At 37.8% G+C, this 27,376-nt stretch overlaps 4 protein-coding genes across 6 annotated transcripts in view; all 4 read left to right on the top strand.

Annotated features, from left to right (window-relative positions):
* Positions 1-6,256, top strand: part of beat-Ic (beaten path Ic) — a 36,448-nt gene extending 30,192 nt beyond the window's left edge. Inside the window, exons 5-7 of the mRNA XM_020954841.2 lie at positions 1,426-1,548; positions 1,633-1,822; positions 3,422-6,256. Coding sequence (XP_020810500.2) covers positions 1,426-1,548; positions 1,633-1,822; positions 3,422-4,050 — 942 coding nt within the window. The 3' untranslated portion in view covers positions 4,051-6,256. The remainder of the gene's footprint in view (positions 1-1,425; positions 1,549-1,632; positions 1,823-3,421) is intronic.
* Positions 6,257-7,122: 866 nt separating this feature from the next.
* Positions 7,123-10,172, top strand: LOC110185564 (uncharacterized). Of its 2 annotated transcripts, none has more exons than XM_020954484.2 (3): positions 7,123-7,663; positions 8,216-8,406; positions 10,092-10,172. In XM_020954484.2, the coding sequence occupies exon 2, from the start codon at positions 8,231-8,233 to the stop codon at positions 8,366-8,368; it is 138 nt and encodes a 45-aa protein (XP_020810143.1). In that variant the 5' UTR covers positions 7,123-7,663; positions 8,216-8,230; the 3' UTR covers positions 8,369-8,406; positions 10,092-10,172. The 2 variants fall into 2 exon arrangements, with proteins under 2 accessions (XP_020810143.1, XP_020810142.1); XM_020954483.2 differs by having other exon boundaries at positions 8,202-8,406.
* A 122-nt stretch (positions 10,173-10,294) lies between these two features.
* Positions 10,295-14,812, top strand: BicC (protein bicaudal C). Its single transcript, XM_020954482.2, is given in 10 exon segments — positions 10,295-10,606; positions 10,668-10,717; positions 11,259-11,328; positions 11,384-11,463; positions 11,526-11,852; positions 11,924-12,049; positions 12,116-12,497; positions 12,553-12,914; positions 12,917-13,832; positions 13,904-14,812. Coding segments are annotated over 10 exon segments (2,862 nt in total). The 5' UTR covers positions 10,295-10,305; the 3' UTR covers positions 14,152-14,812.
* A 2,967-nt stretch (positions 14,813-17,779) lies between these two features.
* The window catches only part of beat-Ia (beaten path Ia), a 36,838-nt gene continuing 27,241 nt past the window's right edge, over positions 17,780-27,376 (top strand). The window contains exons 1-2 of one of the 2 annotated variants that reach the window (XM_020954807.2): positions 17,780-18,556; positions 24,823-24,908. In XM_020954807.2, coding sequence (XP_020810466.2) covers positions 24,845-24,908 — 64 coding nt within the window. In that variant the 5' untranslated portion in view covers positions 17,780-18,556; positions 24,823-24,844. The remainder of the gene's footprint in view (positions 18,557-24,822; positions 24,909-27,376) is intronic. The other variant, XM_086832311.1, reaches the window with a different exon arrangement.

Below are 27,376 nucleotides of genomic sequence, written 5' to 3'. Positions count from 1 at the left end.
TGCCCCAGACAGCTGGAGTATAGTAAATGCGTTGTCAATGTCAGTGCCACCCCATCCTCCTCAGCTATAATTCAAATTCGCGGCCTCTGAGAGTGAGTTTTTTCAGGACAAATATCGAGTTGTAAGGCTTAGGCGGTGTTTAATGTTGGGGAAAATGTTAAGAGGTTTAAGAGGGAGTCGGAAAAAGGAACACAGAAAAATCTGGGAGCCATTTAATAAGTAGATTTTTAATTAAATTGGATAAAAAAATATGTTTAAGACTAGTTTACTTGTTGTTTTGCATAAAATATGTAGGATTATTATTTATATTTCTCTTCAATATATAAATATATGTATATATATATACACTTAGGAAATTGTATAAGATTGATAGATCGAAACGATTTCCATCACAATCGTAAAGACTTCATTATTTTCATTTAATATTTAAAATAAACATTTCTACAGATACTCAGCAAATCAGCAAAAGAGTTTAAACATGTTGCTCTCGAAGGATACACATTCTGCTGTAGTTTAATCCCAACCCTTTCGATTGCCAATTGAATCGATAAATGTTTAAGTGAAATCCGAGGAATACTTGCAGATTTAATCAGAATTAAAAATAAAAGTAAAACTCAGTTTGAGAGAGCAGCAAGCCCCAGTATCAGATTTAATCGCCATCAAAACAAGCAATTCAGCAAAAATGCATATGTGTATATAAATTTATATATAAACATGTGAAAATAAAGCAGGAAAACTAACACAAACAGCACTTGAGTGTTGCCTACACCACATGGTGGGTGCGGCCACTTGATCTTTTAGCTAACGAGCGCATTTCAGCAGGAGCACCACTCACCACCACCGCCCCCGAAGCCACCACCACCTCCAGCACCTCCATCACCACCATCATCATCATCATCAGCAACAGCAGCAACAGCAGCAGCAACATCGTAGTCGTCGTCGTCATCGTCATCGTCATAGTTTGTGCTGTCAGTAGGTGGTGGTTTTGGGGTCGGGCTGGCTATTGGGTGGTGCGAGGTCGGGTGGGTCAGGCAACGGTATCTGCCGGGCACTTCAAAATAAACTCACCGCAAACAAAGTGGCCTCCAGCTCACCCATGTCCTTTGCCTCCTGCCTCCTGCTCCTGCTCCCTGCTCTCGCTCTGCTCTAGTTAATCACTGAAGCGTAAATCTATTCATCATTCATAAGTTATAAATTTGCCGGAGCCGCTCTGCCGTGGTCTCCTTTATTTTTTGGAGGGACAAGTGTCAGCTTTTGCCTTTGGTTACTATTCGCTTTCACACTGCTGGGCCCACTTGATCGAAAGGATTGCAGGAGACTAGGACAAGGCAGGGATAGTTTCTATTGATGAATATTTTGCAAATTGATTTCGTTGCAAGCTCGAGCTGCCACTTGACATTATTCCTTTGCTTGTTTTTGTTGTAGGTGCCACCGCATCACATAAAGACGTATCAGACGGAGAGACAGGAAAACAGCACCCTGGAGTCGGTTACGAGTGCCATACATTTCATGGTCACCACTCAACATTTTCTCAAGAGCCAGATGAGGGTAAGGATATATACAGTTGGCACTCGTTTCAGTGCCAGTTCTAATTCGTATCCATGTTCCTGGTTTCCCCTTCTCTCTGTGCAGCTCAAGTGCACGGCCAATATCTTCGACATCTTCAAGGAGGAAATGGAGAGCATTATTGAGGAGGACCGTCCCAGGATAATGGCCTCGGGCAGATCGTATGACATGAATAATTATCCCCTCGAGGAGAATCCGAATGGCGAACGTGGTGGCTACGAGGATCACAATGAGTCCTATCTAACCTATTACTCGGGTGAGTATTTTTTGAAAGCTAATGTAAGAAATTATTGAAAATATGGAGGAAGAGTTTAAGGACATTATGCCCAAGAAGGGGGGGATTTATTTTAAATGTTTAATGTACCGGTTCCCTATAAAACACATCTGTCTCTGCTTAACCGATAAATTTAAGTGATGCCATTCCGCATCGATTTAAGCCAAGGCAGAGCCTTTAACAAACAACAAGGATGGACTCTGTGCCTGCATCCTGGCAATGTCGGCGACACAATGTGAATTATGTAAATAAAATTGTGCAGCATAAACATTCTTCCAGGCTGCCTGGCCTGTCCCGTCCTGGCCCGTAACAACCAGCGGCAGGAGCAGGCTTATCGAATCAAATGGCGGGGAAATCAAATTGGTATAAACTAAGTTTAGACATGAAAGATTGTCGCGGAATGGCGGCAGACTGTGCAGGACGGAAGCGATGATTGGAGCCGCTGGCAAAACTCGGTTTCGGAAGGAGTCCTCTTCCAATCCGTATCCTTTCCCTTACGTACTGAGTTTCCTTTTTGCGGTATTCCCTTTTGCCACTTACCAGCGACAACATTTACTTAACACCGAGTAACGACAACACCAGGAATAACAAGTGTGTAAACGCATTCAACTGAAAATTGTATTTAAAATCGAGTTCGCTGGATTACTGATGCTATGTGTGGAGGAGGGTGTGCGCATAAAAGTATGCAACAATATTTTGGCAGCAGCAAACCCGAGGCGAATCCAGCTGAAAACGGAAGTTGTCAAGCCACCCTCGCAAGCTCCATCAGTAGTAAGCAGATGGAATGAGGAGATTGCATGTTCCGATTCCTCGACCAGAAATTTATGCAAATGCAATGTTGACACACACACACACACACACAGAGGAGAGAGAGCTGAACCCGTCTGGCTGAAGAGTATCCTGTATTTTTAAATATCCCGCTGGATGGTAAGCTGGATTTGCTGTGTACTTTCCTCCGCTCTTTGCTATCGAAAATTACCACAGTTCAGCGGAAGGTCTTCCAAAAACTTACAACAGATGATGATGAGTACTTTAAACAGAGGAAATACTTGATATATATGATATAAAGATATATGTACACTGCATACTTAATTATAAACTAAGCTACAGGATAAATATCAGTCATAGTTGCTAGTAAAGAATTAACTAAAAGTTAAGTTAATTTTTTATCCAAGGAAACTAGATAACATCTTTTTTAGATTTTTAAATTAAGAGGCCTATGTTTTTTCCCAACTTTATAGTATTTCTATTTTTGATAAGCATTAATATAGTTTAAAGTATTAAATAAAAGACTTGTTTTTAAAGGTAACTATGTTTCGAAAGGACATTTTTCCGAGGTTCTTCTAGGCTCTAGTTACTTTCCATCAAATTACCTTTTGCCACCTCTTAAAGCCGCCTTTGAAAACCATTCGAGGAGTTGTGAAATCACTTTTTATTGCTTTAGCTCGGCACAAAGGTGTCAAAGGCGTAAAATACGCTGCCCCCATTAACGGCATCGTACCTACTACATCCTTTTTTTTTTTGCCCTCAAACTCTACTCACAGTCTGTCTATCTCTACCTCTGTCTCTGTCTCCTTGCAGCGGATAATGGTGCATCGGGCGCTTCGACAGCTGCACATGAAATCTTCTGGCAATTCTGGCTAACAAAGCTCCCCATCAACAGGCAGTTGGAGGGGACCTGGCAGTGGATTCAAGAAGGAGGGACAGCGATGGCAGTACTGCTCGCAACGCTGCTGGCCCATCAAATTATCAACTGTCAATACACAAAGCCGGCAACTGGAAGGGCCAAGGTACAGAGGCAGCAACATCAACAGTTGCCGAAGGCCAGGAGCAGCAACCAGGACGCGAAAGCGAACGCGAATGTGAATGTGGATGGGGATGTGGATGTGAATGCGAAGGATGTGACAGCTCCGAAAGCGGCAACATCCGCAACGAGCGTCAAATGCTTTTATAATTGTCAAATGGCCATGGCAATGGCAACTTCAAATCGCAGCGATGCTGCGAATATTGCAAGTGCAACGACAAGTGCTGCTGCTGATGTTGCTGCTGCTGCTGCTGTTGCTGCTGTTGCTGATGTTACTGCAAGCGGCATTAAGCGCCTGTCAACGACACTTGCGGGGGGCGTGGCCAGCTGGCAGGATCAGCGATTATTGATGACTCCTCCACGGCGGCGGCAGGACTCGTTGCAGTCGCATTGGAGCGCATGCTGATGCCGAATTGATGATGAAATGCATTCGCGAAAGTAGCTTAAGGTGCTTGCCACCGCCCTACCCCCTTCCCCTTTCCCCTATCCCCTCTCTCTTCCCTCCCCCACATGCCACATGCCCCAAGTATAATTAATATATGCGATTGCGAGTATGGATTGTCCTCGCACTCGAGTGTTACGCACAATCTGGGGCAGTGCCGAAATATATATTTAACAATTGAAGGCGGAGACGGTGCGAAATCAATGAATAATAACAGGAAATAAATTAATTTAAGATTGAGAAGGGGATAACTTGATGGTGAAACCAATAAAATATATCGTATGTAAACATAAATACCCTGTACGTTGAAATCGCACAATTAAAGAGGTTTATATACAAATCGAGATATATATTTTGTTTAATTAACAGAGATTACAAATTGCCGCAGTATAAAATATTATCCATTTATTTAAAGTCATGAAAAATAACCTATCAATTTAATATTTGAAATGCTTCAAATATTTATTATTAATTTATTTTTTTATTCTTATTTTCTATTAATTATTCATTGTCTAATACACCTATTAATACCCAGCTTTTCTTTAACTGCTGAAGGTAGAGAAACAAACTGCGCGCAATAAACCAAGTACTTGAAGGTATCAATAGAAAACGAAAACAAAAACATCAATAATTGCAGAGGGAAATATGCAAGAGGCACAGTTAGTTTGTGGATTTGCGTACAGGGTGAGAAAATACTTGTGCTTATTCAAACACAAAACATACAAAAAAACACACACACATTATATGCATATATTATATGTACTCCCCACACACACTCGCTAGACAGCTCTTTATGTTCTGGATCTGTGAGGCAAAAGTTTCCTCAAATTGTGCTCAGTGTACAGCAAGCGGAACTTTTTACTGCACTTGAGCTTAGCTTTCGGGTACCGCAGTGCATTGTAAAGTGAATTAAAAGCTAATAAAATGCAAGAGAAGCCAAGAGAAACGGAACTAAACAGTTATTTATGCTCGCCAAATTAATGTGTAAATAAACAAGAAACAAGAAAAATAAATAAAAGTTAGTGAAGTATAATACCCACTGTACAGAAAGGAACTTTTTACGGTTGTGGACATAATGCAAAATTAATTCTTAAAAAACAATTCCTCATTTGTAGAGAAACACAAATTCATAGATGAAACAATTAAAAATAGGAACATTTTGGTTTAAATGCTATTGGGGCAATATTAAAACTCGAAAGAAACAAACAATTATTTCAACATTTTTGGCCAACAAAAATCCAGCGGTAAATAGTTCCTTTGCCTTGAAAATAAATCAATGTTAATGGTAATAAATAATGCCAAGAATTAAAATGTAAATTGAACAGAAAGAAAACTTAGAATACGACTCGTAATTGTTTTAAACAGTAGTACAATAAATGTTAAATGATATTATAAACAAAAGCATAAAATATGTAAATAAACAGTGTGTAAATGTTACAACAAAAATTGTAATATTGAAAAATATATAATCACTATAATATTTAAATGCATGCGCCAAGATTTCTGTAATCAAATCGTGTTGTGAAAGTTGTCTTCCCTAATTTATGTCATTATCAAGAAAATTAAATTAGATTCGTGATTTTTTTATTTAGTTTCACTATGGTTTCATTAAGAGCAAAAACAATTAAAACCAGGAGATATACGAGAATGTAAAAACTAGGTTTATGTATATAGAAAACAAACGTGAAAAATTGTGTATTTTTCTTTGAATGTTATAAAGTAAATAAATATATATACGAAATATTAAATGTATGCATATTAACCCAAAACATATAGAATTAGGAGGTAAAACAGAAAGTGTTTATAGATTTTAAGGCTCCAAAATGAGTTAGTAATGGAAATCAAAAGCATGCAGATGCATTTTGCATTGAATATAAAATATTCATATCCACAAACATAATTAATAACCAAAATGTGTAAAGCCGAAAAAAATGTAGTATTAAGTCCCCCAGAAAAGTAAACAGTGATGTATAAAAAAACGCAGCAAGGAAATAAAAAGAAAAACTAATCAATAAATCATAAGAACATAATAGTTTTAATGATTTCAGTGAATATTAATGTAAAAAGTGAATTCAAATCAAAGCGCAGCATATAAAAGTTAGTGGGTATGGCATTTGATTAAACCATAAGCAGGCGAACTATACATAAATAAACAATAATAAATATTTAATGATGTGTTTTTTTTATATCGGTGTTCTCTTCATACTTCTGAATTGAAAATGGTAGAGGTAAATTTAATTATATTTACTAATAATTCTTTTAAACTATTGAAAGTAAGCATATCCTTTTACAAGCGATATAATAATAATAAATAATAAAAATTAAATAGATAATTACAATAAATAAAAGAATTAAAAACAAGGTAATGTTTTTGGAAATATTGAAAAGGAAGGATGAATCAACAAATAAAATGTTGGCGTTTCTGAACATATTTTTATCCACTTTTATTTTTGTTTACGATATTTTGATATTATATAATGCAAATCGGACGATTATATTTAAAATAAACAATATAGTATATTGTAATCCTGCTATAGGAATGAATAAGAAATTAAAAGAAAAAGTTTTTAACTTTGAAGATTTTCAATATTGTTTATTTATTTTACTGTTCTTATTATTTCCTTTTTAATATTATGAAAACGTTTTTTTTTTATTATATGACTGCCATTAAATGTTACAAAAATGAAACTTTACATATTTCCAGTAAAAATGTGAACGAAGTTTAGTTAATAAGTTATTTATGATTATTGAGTGCTACCATTTTAACCAGAACTGTGAATGTGCAGACTTTACGAGCTCACTGTGCTTACATTCACCAAGGGGACACCTGCTGGCAGACCCTGAAAGCTCTGCTCTGTTAGCTCGCTGTTAGCCATAAGCTCCTAGCCAAGTCCCGTTATCCGACCACACTGAGAGCTTTGTGTTTACGCACATCGGCTAGTGGATCGAGTGTAGCGCCCCCGCTGCACCGCCTTCCATTAAGACTGAGCGAGCTTTCGGAGCTGAAGGTCAGTTGGGACACGGACCCACCGAAAATCAGCGATAAACTTATGTAGTTGGACTTGAGTCGCGCTTCAATGACGACAACTTGCACACGCCGGGCACCGCCACCGAACCTAAGATAATACGATAATCCAATGCTATAATTTATAACTACCAATACTTGACTTCGGACAACAATTCAGTTTCGCTTGCTCACTCGCTTTCAATTGCATTTTTCCCACTTGCAATTACCATTTACATTTACATTTACATTTCAATTTTGTGTTTTTCACACACGTGTTTTTCCCTCTGTTACTTCGCCTCACCTTCGGTAGTGGTTATTTTTTTCGACTTGCACGGAAAAAAGTACATCGACTGCCAGCCGAATAATCCCAATTCGAATTTTGATTTGACCAATTTGACGGAAAATTAATTGCGCTTGAAATAAAATCGACAAGCGATATGTAATTTTTTTTACGTGAAAACGAGCGTGTTATATATATATATATATTTGTTACATTTTGATTTTACAATTGATTGTGTTTAAGTTAATTACATTTGTGTTTGTGTGACACGATCTGAACCGAAATTTGCGGTAAGTGGCGTGTTTTTGGCGGCAAAAAAAGTCGGTTTTTTCTCGGTTCTCTGCTCCGCCCGCTTTTTCTGGCGCCAAAAGTGAATGAAAGCGTTACAGCGCTGGCAACATTTCAGCTGCAAGTTTACAGAGCGCCAGTAACAGCTGCAACATGATGCGCTTCAGTTGGCAACATGTTGCGCTGTATCCCTTGAGCGTCTTTGTTTTGTTTTCTCTTCCCTTTTTTTATGAGAGATAGGGAGAGAGTGAGAGTTTGTATGTACGGTTTTTGGTTCATTGACCCAGCAACAACAATGCAGAATTCATCCTCGGCCTACAGTTAGATTTTTTCGGCAAATTCCGGCCGCGATCGAAAATCGAAACCCAAAACCGCGTTCAGTTGCCTTCGAGTCACATTTGAAAGTGGAAGCCCAGCCAGGAGCTAAAAATCCAGACATTCCATATTCCATATACTTAATTCTGACGGAACCCCCCAAACCCAACCTCCCTGCCCCCCGACCCCGCTAATATATATACTGATATATATATATATATATAGCCGCGCATTCCCAGATCACAACCTACTAAATGCCTTTCGTCGAACGATTTCAACAAATACGTAATTTTGTTATGAACGTCTGTCTCGTCGAGGCCGTCCAATTCGTCCAGGATTTCTCGCACGCCATTTGCCTGGACTTCCAGGGTCTGCTGTTCAACTTCAAGTAGAGAGAGAGAGAGAGAGAGAGAGAGATCGAGTTCCATCGGTAAGTTTCTTCCAATTGGAATCCTCTTTCCCGGGAGGAGAAAGTGTGGCATTATACGGTTAACAGTTATTCGTGTCTGCCTTTTTACGGTTTCGTTTCGCCGCTTCTCGGCGAGAGAAAGGGGAGAAAAGGAGAAAGGGAAACCTCATGGCAGGATTGATTTAAGGTTGAGAGGTTATGTCGTTGGGGAAAATAGAAAATATCGAATGAGACAATATTGTTCAGTAAATTTCCACAAACTTGAAACAAGTCAATTTATTTTATAAAGTTTTAATTTAAATTGAATTCGAATGTGAATGATTTTAAAAAAGATAATGTACTACAAACCAAATTCGATTAAGTGCTTATTCTAGAAAAAATTAAATTAAACTTTTAAATCAAATTTAATCACTACACTATTTTGTCATTGAAATTGGTTGAATATTAAAACTAAACTAAGTTCTTTAATAAATCGAATAGGTTTAGTTTAATATAAAATGAAAGAATTTGGTATCTTAATTGCACTCATCACAATAAATTAAATAAAACAACAATATTGTAAAAAAAAAAAACAAAGTGTGTGGAGAAGAAAAAAACAAATAATTCTATAAATAATTAAAATTTATAGGAAGCATTTTGCAAATGAGTTATACATGTTTTCTTTTCCTTTTTATATAAAACTCATATATATGTTTAATAGCTAATATTTTGGAATAAAAAATGCTTACAATAAATTTACAAAGAAAAGTTCAGAGAAATCAACTTTAAAAATAACGTATACCACAATAGGTATTATTTCATAAACGTTCATAATATTAATTGTAAACCAAGACCAAAGCAGTCTTTAATTTCATAGACAATCTATTTTAAAAAATTTTAATAAGCCGACGATATTATTTGAAATATTTAACAACTTTATAAATGCCCAATCATTTACCTAAATGTATAAAAGTTACTTATAAAAGTAAAATTCTTTTAGTACATAAAACGTTTTATCTCTAAAACCTACAATATTACTTTATTATTTTTTTGCTGGTTGATTAATTAAACATTAAAGTTAAGAAAATTATACATACTTTGAAGTTTAATCTCCCGTAAGAGACAAAAGGAAATTAAGGTTAAAGAGAACACCTTCTAGTTAGTCCACTTTATAAAAATTAATTAAAAGAAAGTTATGAATAGAATTAAAACAGTTTTTTAATATTCCTGAATATGAATTTGTGGTATTTTTACTTGTCAAAAAGGCTTAATGGCCTAAAATATCATCGACAAAATCATATAATATGGAATTTATTATTGTATATTTTTGTATATTTTTTAATTTCTGTTTCATGTTCTTCGTTTAACGAAATACTTGTCTGTTTGAAAGTGTCAGTTAAAAATACAATATCTTTATAAAAACCATTTAAATAAAATAAATTGTGATACTAGAATTCATACATTTATGATGTATATTTAAAATTCCTGCCATGATCTTCGTTCAATGCAATACTTGTCTGTTTGAAATTCGTAGTTAAAAATATGTTTTGTACTAAACTAAACCCAATATTACTTTAAACCCGTGCAACTTGTCATCGCAACTTTATTCTTAACATTTGGATTCCTTGGATATCGTGGATTCTTAAGATCTTTTTAATAAATGTATAAAAAAATTGATATATAGACAACATATTCTTCAATCATCAATTATCATATCTCATCTTCAGCTCACCCACTCATTACACACTCACACCCCACACGCATTTCACCTCACATCGCTGACCAGAAACGCATCGACATTGCTGTTTGTCGAGGAAGAGTAAACGGACATTTTGCTTGGTTTTTAAAAAGAACCTCTACTTCCTTCTGACCCACTTTGATTTGAACCCACATCTCGACCTCCGATCCCGAACCACCGAACCACTGACCCACATCTCCACGATGTTGTCCTGCGCCTCGTTCAATAAACTGATGTATCCGACGGCCGCAGATGTCGCGAACTCACCGATGGTGGCCATGGGCATGGACGGGATCGGATCCTTGGCCAGCCTCCAGGCCCTGCCCCCGACCACATCTGTGGGCAGTGGGGCTCCCAGCGAGACCCAGAGCGAGATCTCCTCGGTGGACAGCGATTGGAGTGACATACGCGCCATCGCCATGAAGTTGGGCGTCCAAAATCCAGACGATCTGCACACCGAACGGTTCAAGGTTGATCGCCAGAAACTGGAGCAGTTGATAAAGGGTGAGATTACCTGAGATTATCCTTATTTCATTCTCTATATTTGAAATTTATATTTTCATAGCTGACAGTGCCATCGAGGGTATGAATGGAGCCGAATATTTCTTTCATGACGTAAGTGAAAATATAAAGAGACAAGTCCCTTTATAAAAATCATATATAAAATATACATTTTTGTTCTATAAATACCATTATCCAAATAGCCATATTGAAAAATAATGAAACCGTATTAAATATCTTGTTAAAAATCTCTATAGTTTTGAAGATATTTTGTATAGAAATGTATTTTTTGGGCCCCCTTGAAATTTGACTTTCAAACAATGACAGTTTCACAGCAGAGATATATTTATAAACTTCATACGATATACTATTATATTTTCAGATCATATTGTAATTAATGTCAAAGCCTTAGAATGCCATGCCTTAAAATTTAATTAAAATTTGTTGTATATCGTAATATGTTTCCGTTACAATAGGATCTTACTCTTTGAACAAAATTTTTAAGTGATTTGATTAATGTCTTTTTTTGTTTGGACTTCCGGCTGTACCATTATAAATTTCAGTAATTTTTATTAGTAACTGTTTGTGATTGGCAAAAGACCTTCGCTGACTTTGGTATATAGAGCGTCATATATCCAATACGATTTGTTTTTAGATGATGAACACGACGGATACCTATGTGAGCTGGCCTTGCAGACTCAAAATTGGTGCCAAGAGCAAGAAGGGTGAGGACTCTTGAACTCCAATTAAAAATATAAATTTGATGTAATTATTTCTTAGATCCCCATGTGCGAATTGTGGGCAAGCCGGAGCAGGTGCAGCGGGCCAAGGAGCGCATCCTGAGCAGCCTTGACTCGAGGGTGGGTCGACTGAGTTAATTGTTTCAATAAGTTTCTTACTAATTAAAGTATTTTGTATGTAGGGCACCCGTGTGATCATGAAAATGGATGTCAGCTACACGGACCACTCGTACATCATCGGACGCGGCGGCAACAACATCAAACGCATCATGGACGACACTCATACCCACATTCACTTCCCGGACTCGAACCGTTCCAATCCCACCGAGAAATCCAACCAGGTGTCGCTGTGCGGCAGCCTGGAGGGCGTGGAACGAGCCCGGGCCCTTGTCCGGCTCTCCACGCCGCTGCTCATCTCCTTCGAGATGCCGGTGATGGGACCCAGCAAGCCACAGCCAGACCATGAGACGCCCTACATCAAGATGATTGAGAGCAAGTTCAATGTGCAGGTGAGTGGGAAATGAATGAAAATCTAAAAATTAAAACACTTATGAACATATGTAACAATGCCACCCCTTAGGTCATATTCTCCACACGTCCCAAGCTGCACACTTCGCTGGTTTTGGTCAAGGGATCCGAAAAGGAATCCGCCCAGGTCAGAGATGCCACTCAGTTGCTGATCAACTTTGCCTGCGAGAGCATTGCGGTGAGTTCTAGGATATCTCAAGGATATTACCCAAGACCAAACCCTCAATTTCTTCCCTTCTTCCAGAGTCAAATCCTGGTGAATGTCCAAATGGAGATCTCGCCGCAGCATCACGAGATCGTCAAGGGCAAGAATAATGTGAATCTGTTGAGCATCATGGAACGCACCCAGACCAAGATCATCTTTCCCGATCTGAGTGACATGAATGTAAAGCCGCTGAAGAAGTCACAGGTGACGATCAGCGGACGCATCGATGACGTCTATTTGGCGCGACAACAATTGCTTGGCAATTTGCCCGTAGCCTTGATATTTGACTTTCCGGACAACCAGAACGATGCCTCCGAGATAATGAGCCTCAACACCAAGTACGGTGTGTACATTACGTTGCGCCAGAAGCAACGCCAGAGTACACTGGCCATTGTGGTCAAGGGCGTGGAGAAGTTTATAGGTGAGTAAGATTACTAAATTATATAAATTAATTACTAACTCATAATTACATTTAGATAAAATATACGAGGCCCGCCAGGAGATCCTGCGCCTGGCCACGCCTTTCGTAAAGCCCGAGGTACCCGACTTCTACTTCATGCCCAAGGACAAGGACCTCAATCTGGCCTATCGCACTCAACTCACCGCCCTGTTGGCCGGTTATGTGGATAGTCCAAAGACACCATCCCTGCTGCCTCCGGTCCTTCCTGGTCAACTGACGCCCTATGCCAATAACAATCATTTGCTGCTCAGTGCCAATGGTCTGGCCACGCCCACTGGCATCTGTGCGCCCACTCAGAAGTATATGCAGCTACACAACAGCTTCCAGCAGCAGAGTCAGCATCAGCAGCAGCAGCAGCAGCACATCATCAGCAACATCAGCAGCAGCAGCAGGCGCAGGGTCGTCCGCTGGTTGTCAATCACAACAACAACTATTTGCAGGTGCCATCAGGTGTTGCACCGCTCAAGCAGCCGCTTCCCCCCTCCGCAGGGTTGAATGTCTCGCCACGGAATAGCTGCAGCCAGAATACCAGCGGCTATCAGAGCTTCAGCAGCAGCACCACCTCGCTGGAGCAATCGTATCCCCCGTATGCCCAAGTTCCGGGTGCAGTGTCCTCCAGTTCGTCATCCTCGGCAGCGGGAGCGGCAGGATCGGGGGGATTGGGAGCAGGTTGTGGCAATAGTCGGGCGCACTATTCCCCTGACTCCACATATGGCAGCGAGGCGGGCAGCGTTCCAGGTGGCGGTGGAGGAGGGGCCCGCCTTGGGCGACGCCTCAGTGACGGCGTACTCCTGGGCCTCAGCAACTCCAATGGGGTGGGTGGTGGAGCCCACCTGCTACCCGGCAGCGCCGAGAGCTATCGCACCCTGCACTACGACCTGGCTGGCGGCGGCGGCGGCGGTGGCAGCGGCGGCAGCGGCTTAGGCCATAAACATGCCGCTCATCGCGCCTTTGACTTTGACATGAAGCGGGCTTTGGGATACAAGGCCATGGAAAGGACACCGGTGGCGGGAGAGCTGCGGACACCCACACCAGCCTGGATGGGCATGGGATTGAGCTGCACCTCGCCGGCACCCATCGACACGGCGGATGACAATGGCAATGGGGGAGCAGGAGCAGGAGCAGGAGGAGGAGGCGGTGGAAGCTGGCGACTGCCACCGGGCCTAGGCTCCCCATATGGACTCAGTGCCACCACAGGACTGCTGGATGCAACGCCGGTAAATAGGCGAATGCAATTGGCCCAGCACAAGGATATTCAGACGCTGCTAACCAGCTTGGGTCTAGAGCATTATATCAGTGAGTCTATCCTTACTAAAATGAAATGATCCTGGCTTCAATACACGTTTCTCTTTATTATTTTGTTGTAGAAATTTTTGTGCTTAACGAAATTGATTTGGAGGTGTTCACCACGCTGACCGAGGAGAACTTGATGGAGCTTGGCATCGCAGCATTTGGAGCTCGCAAGAAGCTGCTGGCGGCCATTCACACGCTGCTGGCGAATGAGGCAGCCTGCAGCAGCATGCCCAGCAGCAGCTCCTCGCAGAACTCCTCGTCGCCGCGATTTTCGGGCAGTGCGGCACCAGGCGCCGAGCGCCGTCCCTCCAACCAATGGTGATTTCCCTCCTCCTTAGGCGTCTTATTTAATCGCTAATCTAAGAACGCTAGGTAGTTTTTTTCTTCTTCTCTTCTCTTCTCTTTTTTTTTTGCATGCCCCATCCACACCTAATCGTAAGTGTTAAGTGCAGGTGATTTGGAAAACCAAAATCGAAAAAAGAAACGGAATTAATCCGGAAGAAAGAAGAGACCACCGGATCCTGGGGGACATCCACAGCTTCCCGCAGGTGCGCGTAGCAGCTAGGCCTTGACCTTGACTTATACTCGCATTTGTACTCAAATTCCAAGTAGCAGAGCTGCGCAGGGGAAGAGTGCCCTCCGGGGTCCCACGATAGGTCCTAGTAGTTCCCTTCTTTTTAAGCCATTAATTTATTGTGAAAATATTTATAGAAAACCAAAAACCGAAAAGCGTCTGCCATCAACAAATATTGTGAATTATTTATGAAATCTAACTAAAACGCAATCACGTATTGTAAGAAATGAATTTATGTAAAACAACTGAAAAAAGTAACATTTAAAAGAAAACAAAAAACAACAAAAACTAAGAAAACAAAAAAAAAAAAAAAACAAAAAAGAAACCACAGCATGTATTAAGTGATAAGCAAAACAGTCACGCACCAAAAACATTTGATATGAATAAATTGATGTCTATGAAAAACTAACTAAGCCGTGCTCAAGGGTTTTTATTTAAAATTAGTTTAATTATTCTAAAACCCTTGCAGGGTATAATAGTTTAAGTCAACTTGAAACGCTGTGAACCCTTAAACCTTATTTGATTGATCATCATTTATAGCAGAGTCGATCCGTCAAAAAAATTGTTTTTTTCAAAATCTTCCACTCTTGATAAGGGGTTAAAACTTCAAAAGTGCATTAAAAATATTTTAATTTTTTTTTTAACTTAAATTTCATTATACAATTTTGTTAACCCATTAAAAACTAGCATTGGAAAAGTTTCCATGCTAAAATTAATGTATTTTTTGACTTATTATGATTTGCATGATCAAACTGCAAGTGATTGCAACCTTCAGATATATTCATTTTGATGTTTTAAAGTTAAATTTATTTATTTTAATTAAAAAATACATTTTTAAATATATACTATCCTTTAACATTCATTATTTCATGTAAAGGTACACTTTAAATTCAAACTCGTATGGCTGACAAAATGTATGAGATATGAAAATAATATAAATGCAATTATATTATGTAGCATTTTTAAATGTTTAAGGCAGATCATAATAAAACACTTATAAATAAATTAAACCCTAAAAGTATTGACTTTTTGCATGGTGCAGAAGTACAGCCACAATTTATAATCAGCTTACGATCCGAAAAGAAGTTAAATTAGTTACATATTAGTTATAGTTATTAGTCGTCAGATTTTTTGTAAATTCATTAAGAGTTGATTTTATTTCTTTTTATTATTATTATTATTATGATGTATCATTATTATATTATACTGGTTCCTAGAGCTGTAAACTTATTAATGCCCGAATATGAGAATCGAGTGCCGAAACAAATCAATGGACTTTCTGAACAAGACTAAACGTTCATCGTTTAAAAATAAGAAACCTTATATGTGTTAAAATTTCTAAATAAATATTCCATAAACTTTATGTTTATTTAATGTCAGCTTAATTTTATTGTCTACTGACTTACAACAAAATTCCTACCGAATATTTACCAATTAAATAAAACCCAAAGGTGTCACATCAAACTGCTAGTTTGCCTGACTTTAGCCCCATTGCCACTGATGGCCTGATGGCCAAGAATGGAGGCTAATGACTTTATTGTCTCCAGTTGTCTGCATAATTTGTATTGCATTATTCCCAGTCTGGAAGTTGTGCCAAGTAAAAATCTCCCGGGGCAACAAAATCCAATGTGTGTGTGGCCCAAAAGAAGGGCGGTGCCAAGTAGCCTGGGGGCGTGGCAGGGGCGTGGTCTGGCTAATGAACTGGAAATGTCCTGCTCCAGTTGTCAGTTGTTGTTGGTGTTCTTGTTGTTGTGTTGCGGTCATCAGCATAATTGCAAATTTTTATGATTATGACATTTTGGGCGCAAAGTGTTTCTGCCAATGGCAACTAATTTTTTTCCCAGCCATTTCGGTCTCAGACTGACGGTCATTTACATGAGGCTATGTTCCACTTAAGTACTCCTTCGAGTAGGTTTCGGATGGTGGACACTTTGGCAAGCGATTTGATTTACAATTATGCTGGTTCTCGCAATTGGAGTCACTGACCAGACCAAGAGTCGCCTGCCAGGACTACTGTTGGTCATACATCAAAGTTTGTCCCTTGTTGAGCGAATGATAAGTTGGTTTTAATGGGTTTTGTAAATGCGACATTTATTACAAAAATATGTAAGGGTTTTGTTAGTTGTTTTTGAGTGCGTTTTTTAATTTAATATTTATTGCAATGAAATAGTAATATAGAAATCTAGGAAGATGTTCCACAGTTCAGTATTTTAATTTTGGGAATGCAAGTTAATCCCTAATTGTTATAAAGAACCACTTTTTTATAAGCATTATAAAAGTATTTTTGAATTGAATTCAAAAGAAATTAAAGTCGTTAAAATATGTTTTTTTTCAGAAAATAAAAACTTAGAAAGTAATTAAATTGTATACAATTTATCTATATTTCATTATATATTTTAGGAATATTACTTAGATATCGCTGAACTGCTTTGTTTTCCCCTCTTACTCCATTTTGCCAAGCAGTGGAAATTAAGCAATTAAGCAAGCAGTTGAGTAGGGGAAATTGGTGAGTTTTTATATTTAAAAGCAGTCGGCATTGGACTTAGTAAGTTTAAATAAACCACATTAAAACCTATTTTAATTGGTTATACATTATGCCACAAGTATAAAGAAAACCTTATAAAATAGAGATATTACCAATTCTGCTTTATAAGTATTATTATTAATATACAAACTTAATTTAAATAACTTAACTTGATTGAAAGAAAGCAGTTGAGAAGTTGGAGTTTGAGAGGGGAACGTGGTGAATTTTCACAGGCATATGATAAGCAGTGCAACGCCACCATTAGACCGAAATTTTGGAATTCAATTTTTCGCTTCTCTGTGATTTTTGAAAAATTTAGATTTTTAAAATAATTGTGTTCCTGTCCAAAAGTGAAGCAATTCCTTTTCCCATTGTTTTTACTAAAAGTATAGCTACGGTTTTGACGAAATATTTTAAGGACGAATAAAATAATAGTAATAAATTTGGTCCCAAAAGTTATAGTTGATTTTGACTTGATTTTACTATATAGCTAAAGGTTTTTTTTATTTATTTATAAATGTCTTATCAGGTTAAGCTAGGTTCATAATCAGCTTAAGTATACAAACTGATCTATTTTTATATTTATTAATTTTTCGACTATAAGTTTATATATTGTCATTCCCCATAGTTGAGTGCAGGGGAATCAAGCAGAGTTCCCCAGAGACCAAAACCCACCACACCTCTCCAACTGACATCCTTTTGTATTTGATCTCTCTCTCTCCCCTCGCTTTTCCATTCGTGATTTTCCGCTTCGTGGTGCCTCGGTTTAACCGAAGGTCCTTCGGCTAGCCTTTCGCCGTTTCGTTCGCCAATTGGAAAATCTGTGCACGGAACGCGAGTCCTGTTCCTTTGGCTGCAGTTTACATTACGTTGCCTTTGCGTAAGGACGTGCGTATATAAGCGCCTGAGCTACTTCCTATCGAGTTTTTGGCCATCGGGAAAAACAAAAAAAAAAAAAAAAAAATACCATACAAAAATAATAAATAAAAAAGGACGAAACTGAACTGAAAGTTGAACGGAAACCGCAAAATTGAACGCTTGGTGGTGTGCGTGTGTGCCCGATTCCATTTTGCGATGCAGTTTTTGTGTTTTTGACATTGCATTTTACAACGGGGAACGGCAGAAAAACAGAAAATAGGAGAAAGGATCCGGCAAAAGGATCAACATAACGCTAAGCTACGGCGTGCGTGTGTGTGTGTGCGAGGCTGTTGCTTCCCTTGTGGCCGAGTGTATGTGTGTTTTGTGTGTGTCTGTGTCTGTGCAGTCACGTGTTCTAAGGTGATTTTAACGAGTTCCGTGATACGCGGAATGAGATAAGGAACGGGAAAGGAGCCAAGCAGCGGAGAAAGGAGCAAAGCCGAGCAGCAAGCGGCTTAGGCTACAAAAAAAAGAGCATAAGCAAAAGCGAAGCCAGGACACACAGGATACTACGCTGGCTGCGTGGCCTTAAAGGATTCGTAAATAAATCAACCAAACATTGCATAAAAAATCAAATTGATTTGCCAAATTGTGCAGACCGAGAGAGAAAAACAAGAGCATAGAAAAATTCGCATGTGCAAAATTATGACACAAATTGAAAATATTACTTAAACTTGAACAAGAAAAACAACTGTGAGAGATAACCTGAAGGTAGGCAATATAAATAAATAATATAATTTATTATATAAAAATTCTGGGATTTGTTATAAAATTAACACTAACTTTTGGTTAATTTTATAAATTAAGAAATCAAAATTCTTAGTGGGCAGTACTAACAGGCCTTAGTTTTTTCAACAAGAGCTTTTATATATGTAAACACAGAGAGGACCTAGTATACAAATGATAAAAAAAAACACAGAAAAGTTCTTGTAAAAATGACATTTTACCAAGTTATCTTAAAAATCAAGTTAAACTGTATCACAGAAGCATCAAATCACAAAAATTCGATCTCGAACTTTTCATAATTGCCGTATCGCATATCCTCGACATGTAATTTTTGACGAACGTGGAAAGTATGAGCTTGGAAAGCCAATTTCAGGGATAACCTTTACCATCCCAAGGCAGCGGATGATAAACCGGAAGATAGACGAGAGGGCGGGACCCGGACTTATCCAAAAAGCAAACAAAACTTGTCAATTGCAAGGAAGCGTGTCGCTCAAGCCCCGGGCTCCTCCTTCTTGAGGACATTTGCCATAGTTGCTGGGAACTATGCAACAATGTCTTGAGTCGAAGGAGCGGGCCTTCGATTTTCTCCTTCCTCAGACCCTTTTCTCCTTTTTTTTGTTGATGGAAAATGTCAACTGCCAGGCTGAGTTTTCTTCTGGCCGCTCCCGCTTTTTTTTATCTTGCTCCTTTTTGGGGCGACTCACTGACTAGGCAAAAATTGTATTTAGTGGGACAATCAATATCGACTGCGGGAGGGCGCTGGGCAGTAGTCAAACATTTATTTGATTGACTGATTGATATGTGAAATGATTTATTGCCGCCGGAGGAGAAGGAGGAGCAGACCAGAAGGGAAGGGAAGGGGTCCCACTGTGGCAAGTGTCTGCAAACAGCTGAGCTGAGAAAAAGTTTCGAAACAAAACGAGAAATCCTTTAACCGAGTCGAGAAACAAAATTTATTTCACTCTCTATCTCTGTGCTCCATTGTGCTGCGTTTTTTCCTCTTGCGAAAAACTTTTTCGCTCGCTTTATGTGAAAATAAAGTAAATAATGAAAGCTATTTAGCACAGCCAAGGGGCGCATTAAGTCGTCGCCAGCCTTTTCGGATTATCCTGCGACCGGCTTAAAAATAACAACAGGAAAATGCGCCACAGGACAGCACTGTGAAAAAAACTCAACAAAAAAGTTTAAAGTCAAGTGAATATGAAATTGTAAAAAAAAGTATGGGTTATATTCACGTATGAATTAAACAGATTTTGCCAGAAAATTATTTTTCCCATTATTATCACATAGCTTCCGTGCATTATCAGTTTTAAAAAATAGTTTTTAAAACAGCTTTATTGTTATTTAATGTATATAATCTTAATGTCAAAGAAGCTTTTTTTTCTACTGGGAATTTTGTTGGAGAAGATATGTTCTGATTTTTAATTTAAAAACTTGCAATATATACATAAAAATATGCCAGGGTGTTGTGTTTTTTAGTAGCCATGCAAATACGAATATATGCTTAATATAATTAACAAAATGCAATTAATTATCATCTACCAAAATAAGATACATAAACATGTAAATTTTAGGAGTACATTTGAAATTGGGAATAAATAAAATCAAAAGCAACAGCAGTTTGTTTTTTATTTTGTTAATATTTACATAAAAACGAAAGCACTTATTTCCCGATTTTCCCCTTTCTTAAACAAAATCTATATACGGTTTTGATACATTTAAGGTTTAGATTTATTTTAAATTATTTGTATCTTTTAGTGGAATTGTGTGATTTTAGCAATGTTTTCTTTTTATATTTCTTCCCGTGTATTATTGGCCAAAAGAGAGGTAAACTGTGACCCGCGTTTAATGAGCCGTGCTCTGATCTGAGGAGCGGATGACCCGCGGCTCCTGTTCTCCAGCTGGCTTTTTTGGCTGGAGAAATTTCAGCAATTTTTTACTGCCACCTGCAACGGTGTCGCATTCTTCTCGGAGCCAGGCTGGCATTTCTCTTACGGCCTGGTCTTTTATTTCCTTATTTTTTTCCTTTTTTTCTGGCTGGGAAAGCTGTGGTTTTGTGCAAGAGAAAGCTCGGAATAAAATTCGTGAAAAGATGCAAAAGAACAGTGAAAGTGTTAATTAGTTTTTGTGCTCTCTTATTAAATACAGCTCGCAATTGTTTGGAATTTATTTTTATTAACTCATTAATGATATCAGAACTTTTATAAAAGTTTACCTCACATAACAAGGCTCTCTAATAGGGCTCAATATTGATTGAATTAGCTTTTACTTTTGGCAAACATTAAATATTGAAGGCATAACATAATTAAATGCCGGAAGTAAGCTACGAATTATATGCAATTAAGTGATTTATTAATTATCTTACTGATTTCAATGAATTACTGATGTCTGAATATTTCCGTAATAAATTGTTTAATGAGATGCTGCGTTGTGCTTTGAAGTGGACCAAGTTTCTGGTTTCGAAGTCATCAATTTTTGAGCGGAAAGTGCGGTGGTCTCTGGCAAAGTTTTACACAAATCCCAAGTCTAATTCTTATCTCTGGTAATATATGGATTGCAAGCGAAAGAAACTTTGCAAATTTTGCACCGTCGAAGTGCGCAACTTTCTATTTTTTTTTTTTGTATATATATGTATATATTTGAGTTGGCATCTCACAAATCTTATACCGACTCAAAACTTCGCCCCAACAAATAGGAAAACATGGCGGTGGAAGGACCCCAGGGCGATTGAAAAATATTTCATATGCAAATCCATTGTTGTTGCCATTGGCATGGCCACTGGCTCTCCGCATTCTGGAATCCGGAATCCAGAGTCCGCAGTCCGAAGTCCCTAGTCCGGAGAGGTTCCCTTGTACTTGGCAGTGTGTGTGTGTAATTTAGGGCTTCGTTGCCTACTTTTTGGCGCTGCGGGCGCATCTCAAGTGCAACATTTGCCGGAGCCAGGAGTCGTAGTATCTGGTTGTTGTTGCTGTTGTTCGTTTGCGGCTGCGAAAATGTTGTGGCATGTGGAAATTTATTTCATAATCTCTGGAAAAAAGGAGAACAAGTTTAGCTTGGGCCCGGGGACTATGAGTAGCTAAGCATGTAATTTATATCCCTCCGAAAACTGGTTTCACTTCGGTGCCTCTCTTAGGTTTCGGTATCTGCATCTATTTTGCAGCTATTGCATATGGCCAGTGGCGCGGACAGCAGAATTATTGGGAAGATGATTGTGAGCCAACTTTTTTGTTCAGGTTACCATCGAAAAGTTTTTTGGTTCTAGGTAGAGAGTGTATTATTTTCACATATTTTCACATTAATATCATGAAACCTTTTGTTCCAAAAGAGATTTAAATTGGTGACTTAATAGTAATAAATATGTATATGTAAAATTGAAATCAAAACTTATAAAGTACATACATATTTATTACTATTTATTTAATTTATTATTACAAATGTAACGTACTTTTAAATTGAAATCAAATCTTATAAAGTTGGCGACTTAATACTTAAGATAAATATTTATAAAAGTTTTAAATTTATAAAGTTTATATTTTGTTCAGGGTTTAAAATTTCATAGAACAAGTTATTGGTTAAATACAGTTAGTATACTTTAAAAAATAAATATTGTACATGGTAAATTTATGTCTTATGAATGAATAAATTTGCGTTGCTTATGAAAATAAATTTAAGCGAAATCTCAGATTAAGTTTTCGTAGAAATAATATTTAAAATTATATTATTAAGATCAGTAATATTCAGCGAAATGTATAAGGGAATCAATTATTGTCCAAAACAACTAGTTCTTAATATTTCAAATGTATGTAAACATTGCAATGTGTTTTTTAGCTGTCTCAGTTATCTTCATTTTCAGTACCACTCATATTTCGAAATATCCTGTTTTTGACTGCCAAAGTTTATGGTGAATTTTCTGTTATTGGTTTGAGCAGTCATAAATTTATTTCTGAATTTCCAACTTCGCAGCAATTTTATTTGACCACATAAATTGTTTACCAATTTTCACATGCTCTGCACAACTCCACAGCCAACTTAGTATTTATCCGTGTGTGTGTGTGTGTGTGTTGGCTTTGAAGGCCAAAAGCGGTTTAATAGGTTCCTCCTTCTGCCAGGAAAACCATTTTGATTTGGCTCTCAATGTTGAGCCATCTATCCTGGTGGGTTAAAATTGTTGTGTGTTCCTTCCCACTTTGCATGTTTGTTTCCTGGTTATTTTGTAATCGAGCAATCTGTGAAATGCTACAGTATCAACGGCAGCAGATGTCATGGCCTTTTGGCCATGGAATGACTGGACATATTTATTGCACTGATGGTTTTCCAAATTGCCTTGGATGGTGGAACAAGAAATATTTTGATTGGATGATTGTTGAGGGATTTATGAACTTGCTTTTACAGATTAAAAACGAATTGTTTCCGCTTGGTTATTCTCAATATCTTTGCCTGAGCATCTAATTGGGGTTTAAGCCGAATGTGTGTGGATGCAAAGTTCAATTTAAAGTCATGTTACCTTATAAGGACTTTTGATGAAATAGAAGAGGAACTATGGTTATTAAGAAGCACACTTAAAGCTTGAAGCTGATGTAAAATACTTTTAAATAAATTATATAAAATCCGAAATATAAGAAATTTTCTTGAACTTTACTATACAAATGTGTTAAATTGGAAAATAATTTCTTGTTTTCTATTTTCTTCAATCCATTTTAAAGCTCACAGAAAGCCAAATCATCTTGTTCTGGGAAAAGTCTAAGATTCTTTGGACCACAAATTGCAAGGCTTTTCAGCTTCTCTTTGAAATAGATGCGAAAAAAAAACACTTTAAGAACCCGTGTCCTTTCCCAGCTTTACTTGGCTTTAGTACTGATGCAATTAACGAAAAGAACAAGGGTAACAGACTATATAAATGTATATATATTTTTTTGCCCTTTGGATGTTTTTGTCTGCCCCAATTTGGTCAGAAGAAGAAGAAGGGGTTAGGAGCGTTGAGTGTCTGAGAGTGCAGTCTTGCGGCTTATCGCATTGGGAACAGACTTGGCCCTTTTGTTTGTCCTGCTCCCATAGTCGCACTCGGTCGTTTAAGTTTGTCAATGCATAAATTAAAAAGTTAAAAGTTTTCACCTAATTTCCCCCCTTTTGTTTTGGCCACTTTCGGGTTGCTTTTCGAGCTGCTGACCTTAATGAAACCGAAGCAATTAAGCCCGGCCTGGACCCTGTCCTGGGTTAATGGGTTAGACCAAAGAAGTCATCGGTGCTTTTTGGCCATGTGAGCATCGGCGATGGGAATATATTCCGCATACGAGATGTTTTCTGGACTCTTTCGATGCTGTAATGCAATTTGCTGCCATAAAAGATTACAACTTGTTAAAGTTCCTCCTCAAAAGACCCTCGGATCCTTGCGCATTCTCGGCGAGTCCACTCAAGCTGACCAGGGGATTATTATAATCCGATTTTCAACTTTTCCGAGTGCCCCGAAAAGCCGAAGAATTTATGGAAAAATGTTGTTCTCACCGACGCAACTTGGGGGGATGGTAAGAGGGAGCATTTGATGTGCAGTTAGGCAACAATGTGTTTTTCGGCCAGGCACGGAAGGAACACATCCTTAATGGAAAACTTTTTACCCCCAAACTGTGGGTAGGAGTGTGTGTGTGGGGGGGGGGGGTAAATCGCTGCAGTTTTCTTTATAGTTATTACTTTATACAGTTTCCCCTTGTTCCTTTCCGGCTGATTACAAAATTGCTTTCAATACTTTGGCCCAACCAACCAAGTAGTGACTATAAGAAACTCACTTTGCAACACCTGCCTCGAGGAAAGCGGCCCAGTCGGTTGCATTGGCCAACAGGAGTTACGTGGTGCAGCCAAAGTTTAACGCATTAAGGACCGATGTTGCTGTCTGCCAACGTTTCGAGATGTTATTACACTCGATCGGGGGGTTTTTTTTTAGTGGGTGTTTCTTTAAATTTTACCTATCTTTCAGGGGCTTATATCACAGGAGACAGAGAGCGTCCCTGGCTAATGGAATCACTCAAGTTATGAAATGCGACTTAATGTTTCATAACATAATTGAAATGAATTTTGGATAATTTTAAATATTAACAAAAAACTTTATTGCTTTTTATTGAGCTTTGGATAAGCAGTAAAATGTGTTTTTTTTTTTTTTTTTTTAAGATTTCTTCAGCATTAAATACTTATAAATATTCTTGTTAAATTTCTACTAAATAAATTCACTACAATAACATATATTCTTTTCATATTTTCAGACAGAAATTAACACCTTTCAAAATGCGGGTGTCACAAATTGTTTATCATTTAGCTTTCAAAACGACGCTTCTTGCTGTCTTAATTGGTAAGTGAAATTGATTGAGAAAGGTTTTAATAAAATAAATCCACATGTCAGCAGGAATATTGAAGAAATAGAAATACAAAAGAAAATTTGACTTTTATGGGAATGTGAAAAATAAATAATAACAAATGTTCCTTTTGCACTTGAACGCAAAAGGTCAACAAATTCCAATAAATAACTTTAATTTCTCAATAAAAATTAAGTGCATTGTCAACGTATATACTATGCTTACTTTTAAGTGTAAGTTTTCTTAAACATTTATCATCTTATATTTGTAAACCGTAGAAAAGAAAACACAAAATTTCATTCGGTTAAAAAAAATCGCAATATAATTATGATAATGTGAAATCAAACGATTTTTTATGACGAATATTATTTAATGGAATTACTATCAACTATAATTACAAATGCCCAAATGTTAATTAACCTTAATTGAATTGGATGTCATAGAAATTCAGGTTGATTAAAAATGTATGACTTTTACAAATTAAAAAGGTTTCAATATACTCAAAACCAATTTAAAGTGTAGTATGTTGCATATTTTTAATGTGAAATTCTTTAAATAAACAAAAATATAATGATAATATGATAATTACAATTATAACATTCAATTCAAGACAGAAACTCAAATGGAATTTATCACCTCATAATTCTCGAATTGTACTGACTGCGACCACATCTGAATCAGAATACTGCCAACCACCGATAACTCATTCTGTCAACATCTAACTATATATGTTTGTAGTATATATACATATAAGATTATATCTGGAAATGCCTTACACACACTTCAAATTTTTATTGCCCCATCTTTGCGGCTTTCGCCGCCATTGGAGGAGGTCTCATTTTATTTACCGGCGCACATAAATTTGAAAACCACCGCGTACGTACGAGCGTTCACATAAATATTTCAGCATCTGCTAGGAGGAGACTCCAAACTGATTTATTCAATAAATCACACAAGGCGCTGCGGCTTCCCAGCACCGACTTCCTCCTCATCCTGGAACGGCGACCATTCACCTGGCTTTAACCCCTGGACGTGAGGCGCAGATTTAAATTTTATCTGCATCCCATGGCTCAGTCGGCACTCAATCGGCTTCGGAGCGGAGTGGAGCGAAGCGGTTTTGCCAGGACACATGTCAATAAGGGGCGAAGGATGTATCACACAAATGCATTTGCCCCCAAGTCGTAGGCTTTCTTCAGAGTCTGAACTGACGCCTGACAGTTGATTTTTCTCCTATATATCTATCGCTCACTCTATCAACAGAAACTTAAATGACATAGAATACATCAAACGACATTTAATCCCTTCGCGTGACTGAAATTTTCGACTCTTTGTCACTCGGCGGGTGTGGTGCCTTTCTCGGCCAAAGAGTTGCCTGGATTTTAGGTCTGGTTATCCTTTTTCCACGGCTCTCGTCCTGCCGTCGTCTTGTTAGCGCACGGTTTCTGTAGGCGGATGTGCGGGGTCTTGATAAATGTTTCCAACGTGCCTGGCATTTGTTTTGTGTAGCATACCTTTTCGGGCTTTATTTAGTGGCACTTTTTTGTACATGTAGATATTTCTCTATTTTTTGTGTAGGCTGACACAGCATCTGTGGATTCTGTGACAGGTGACTGTCGGGCTTAGTTTTCCCTATTCCGTATGGGATGAAGTCAAAACAACACTAGCTTTAAAGTGTATAAAATTGAGTATTACATTGGCTTTGTCTGGAGAAATAAGACATTGAAATTGTTATTTTTGATTCTCTCTATTTTCTCTCTCGATTTTGATTGATTTTTTATGTTTAAAAATATTAAGAAGGGCTTTACGTAAAACAAAAAAAGGTAGAAAAATGTTAGGTCAATTATTGTATTTATAAAATGTGTTCAAATTCTTAATTCTCTAATAAAATGCGGAACTCTTTAGTAAACTTCAGACTGCATTTGAATGGTAATAAATCCAATTACTATTGTTTTTTTCTTAAATTTTTATATATATTTGCATTTGCACAAACTCAATAAACAATGGTCTATGAATATTAATGCTAATAGGATGCCATTATTTATATAAGCTTATAATAAAACAGCACTAGCATGTTTTGACATAAATTATAATATTGATATTGGTAGATATTTTACCAATATATAATCGACTTTAAACGGACTTAAACGTTTTTCTCCGATATCTCCCAGAGGAATAAAAAAAGGGTTATGCTGCCAATTATTTGCATGTTAAGCTCTTGGTGGCTTTTTAACTTTTTTACCCAAGCAGACCATACAAATCAGTGATTTTCTCTGCTCCCATTCAGTTCCTTCAGGACATCGATGTTGTGTTTTCATTGAATTGGCTTCATTGAACCGTGATTCACTGCGATATGCATACAGTCCGTGCATTCCAAGTTCAGCAATCCCACGTCCTTCAGGTCATCCTTGGGGTATGAGGCTTTGGTGGGCGGTTCGGGTCGGACATTAGCCATGCAAAAAGGACT

The sequence above is a fragment of the Drosophila serrata genome, unplaced genomic scaffold (assembly GCF_035046125.1).
Source record: "Drosophila serrata isolate PLE 108 unplaced genomic scaffold, ASM3504612v1 contig_245, whole genome shotgun sequence".
NCBI classification, from domain to species: Eukaryota; Metazoa; Arthropoda; class Insecta; order Diptera; family Drosophilidae; genus Drosophila; species Drosophila serrata.
Note: the sequence above shows the minus strand (reverse complement) of the source record. Positions and strands in the feature narration are given on the sequence as shown.

Excerpts from the sequence above, each read along its gene's own strand:
- LOC110185564 (XM_020954484.2), top strand. The coding sequence starts at position 8,231 with ATGCCTTTCGTCGAACGATTTCAACAAATACGTAATTTTGTTATGAAC.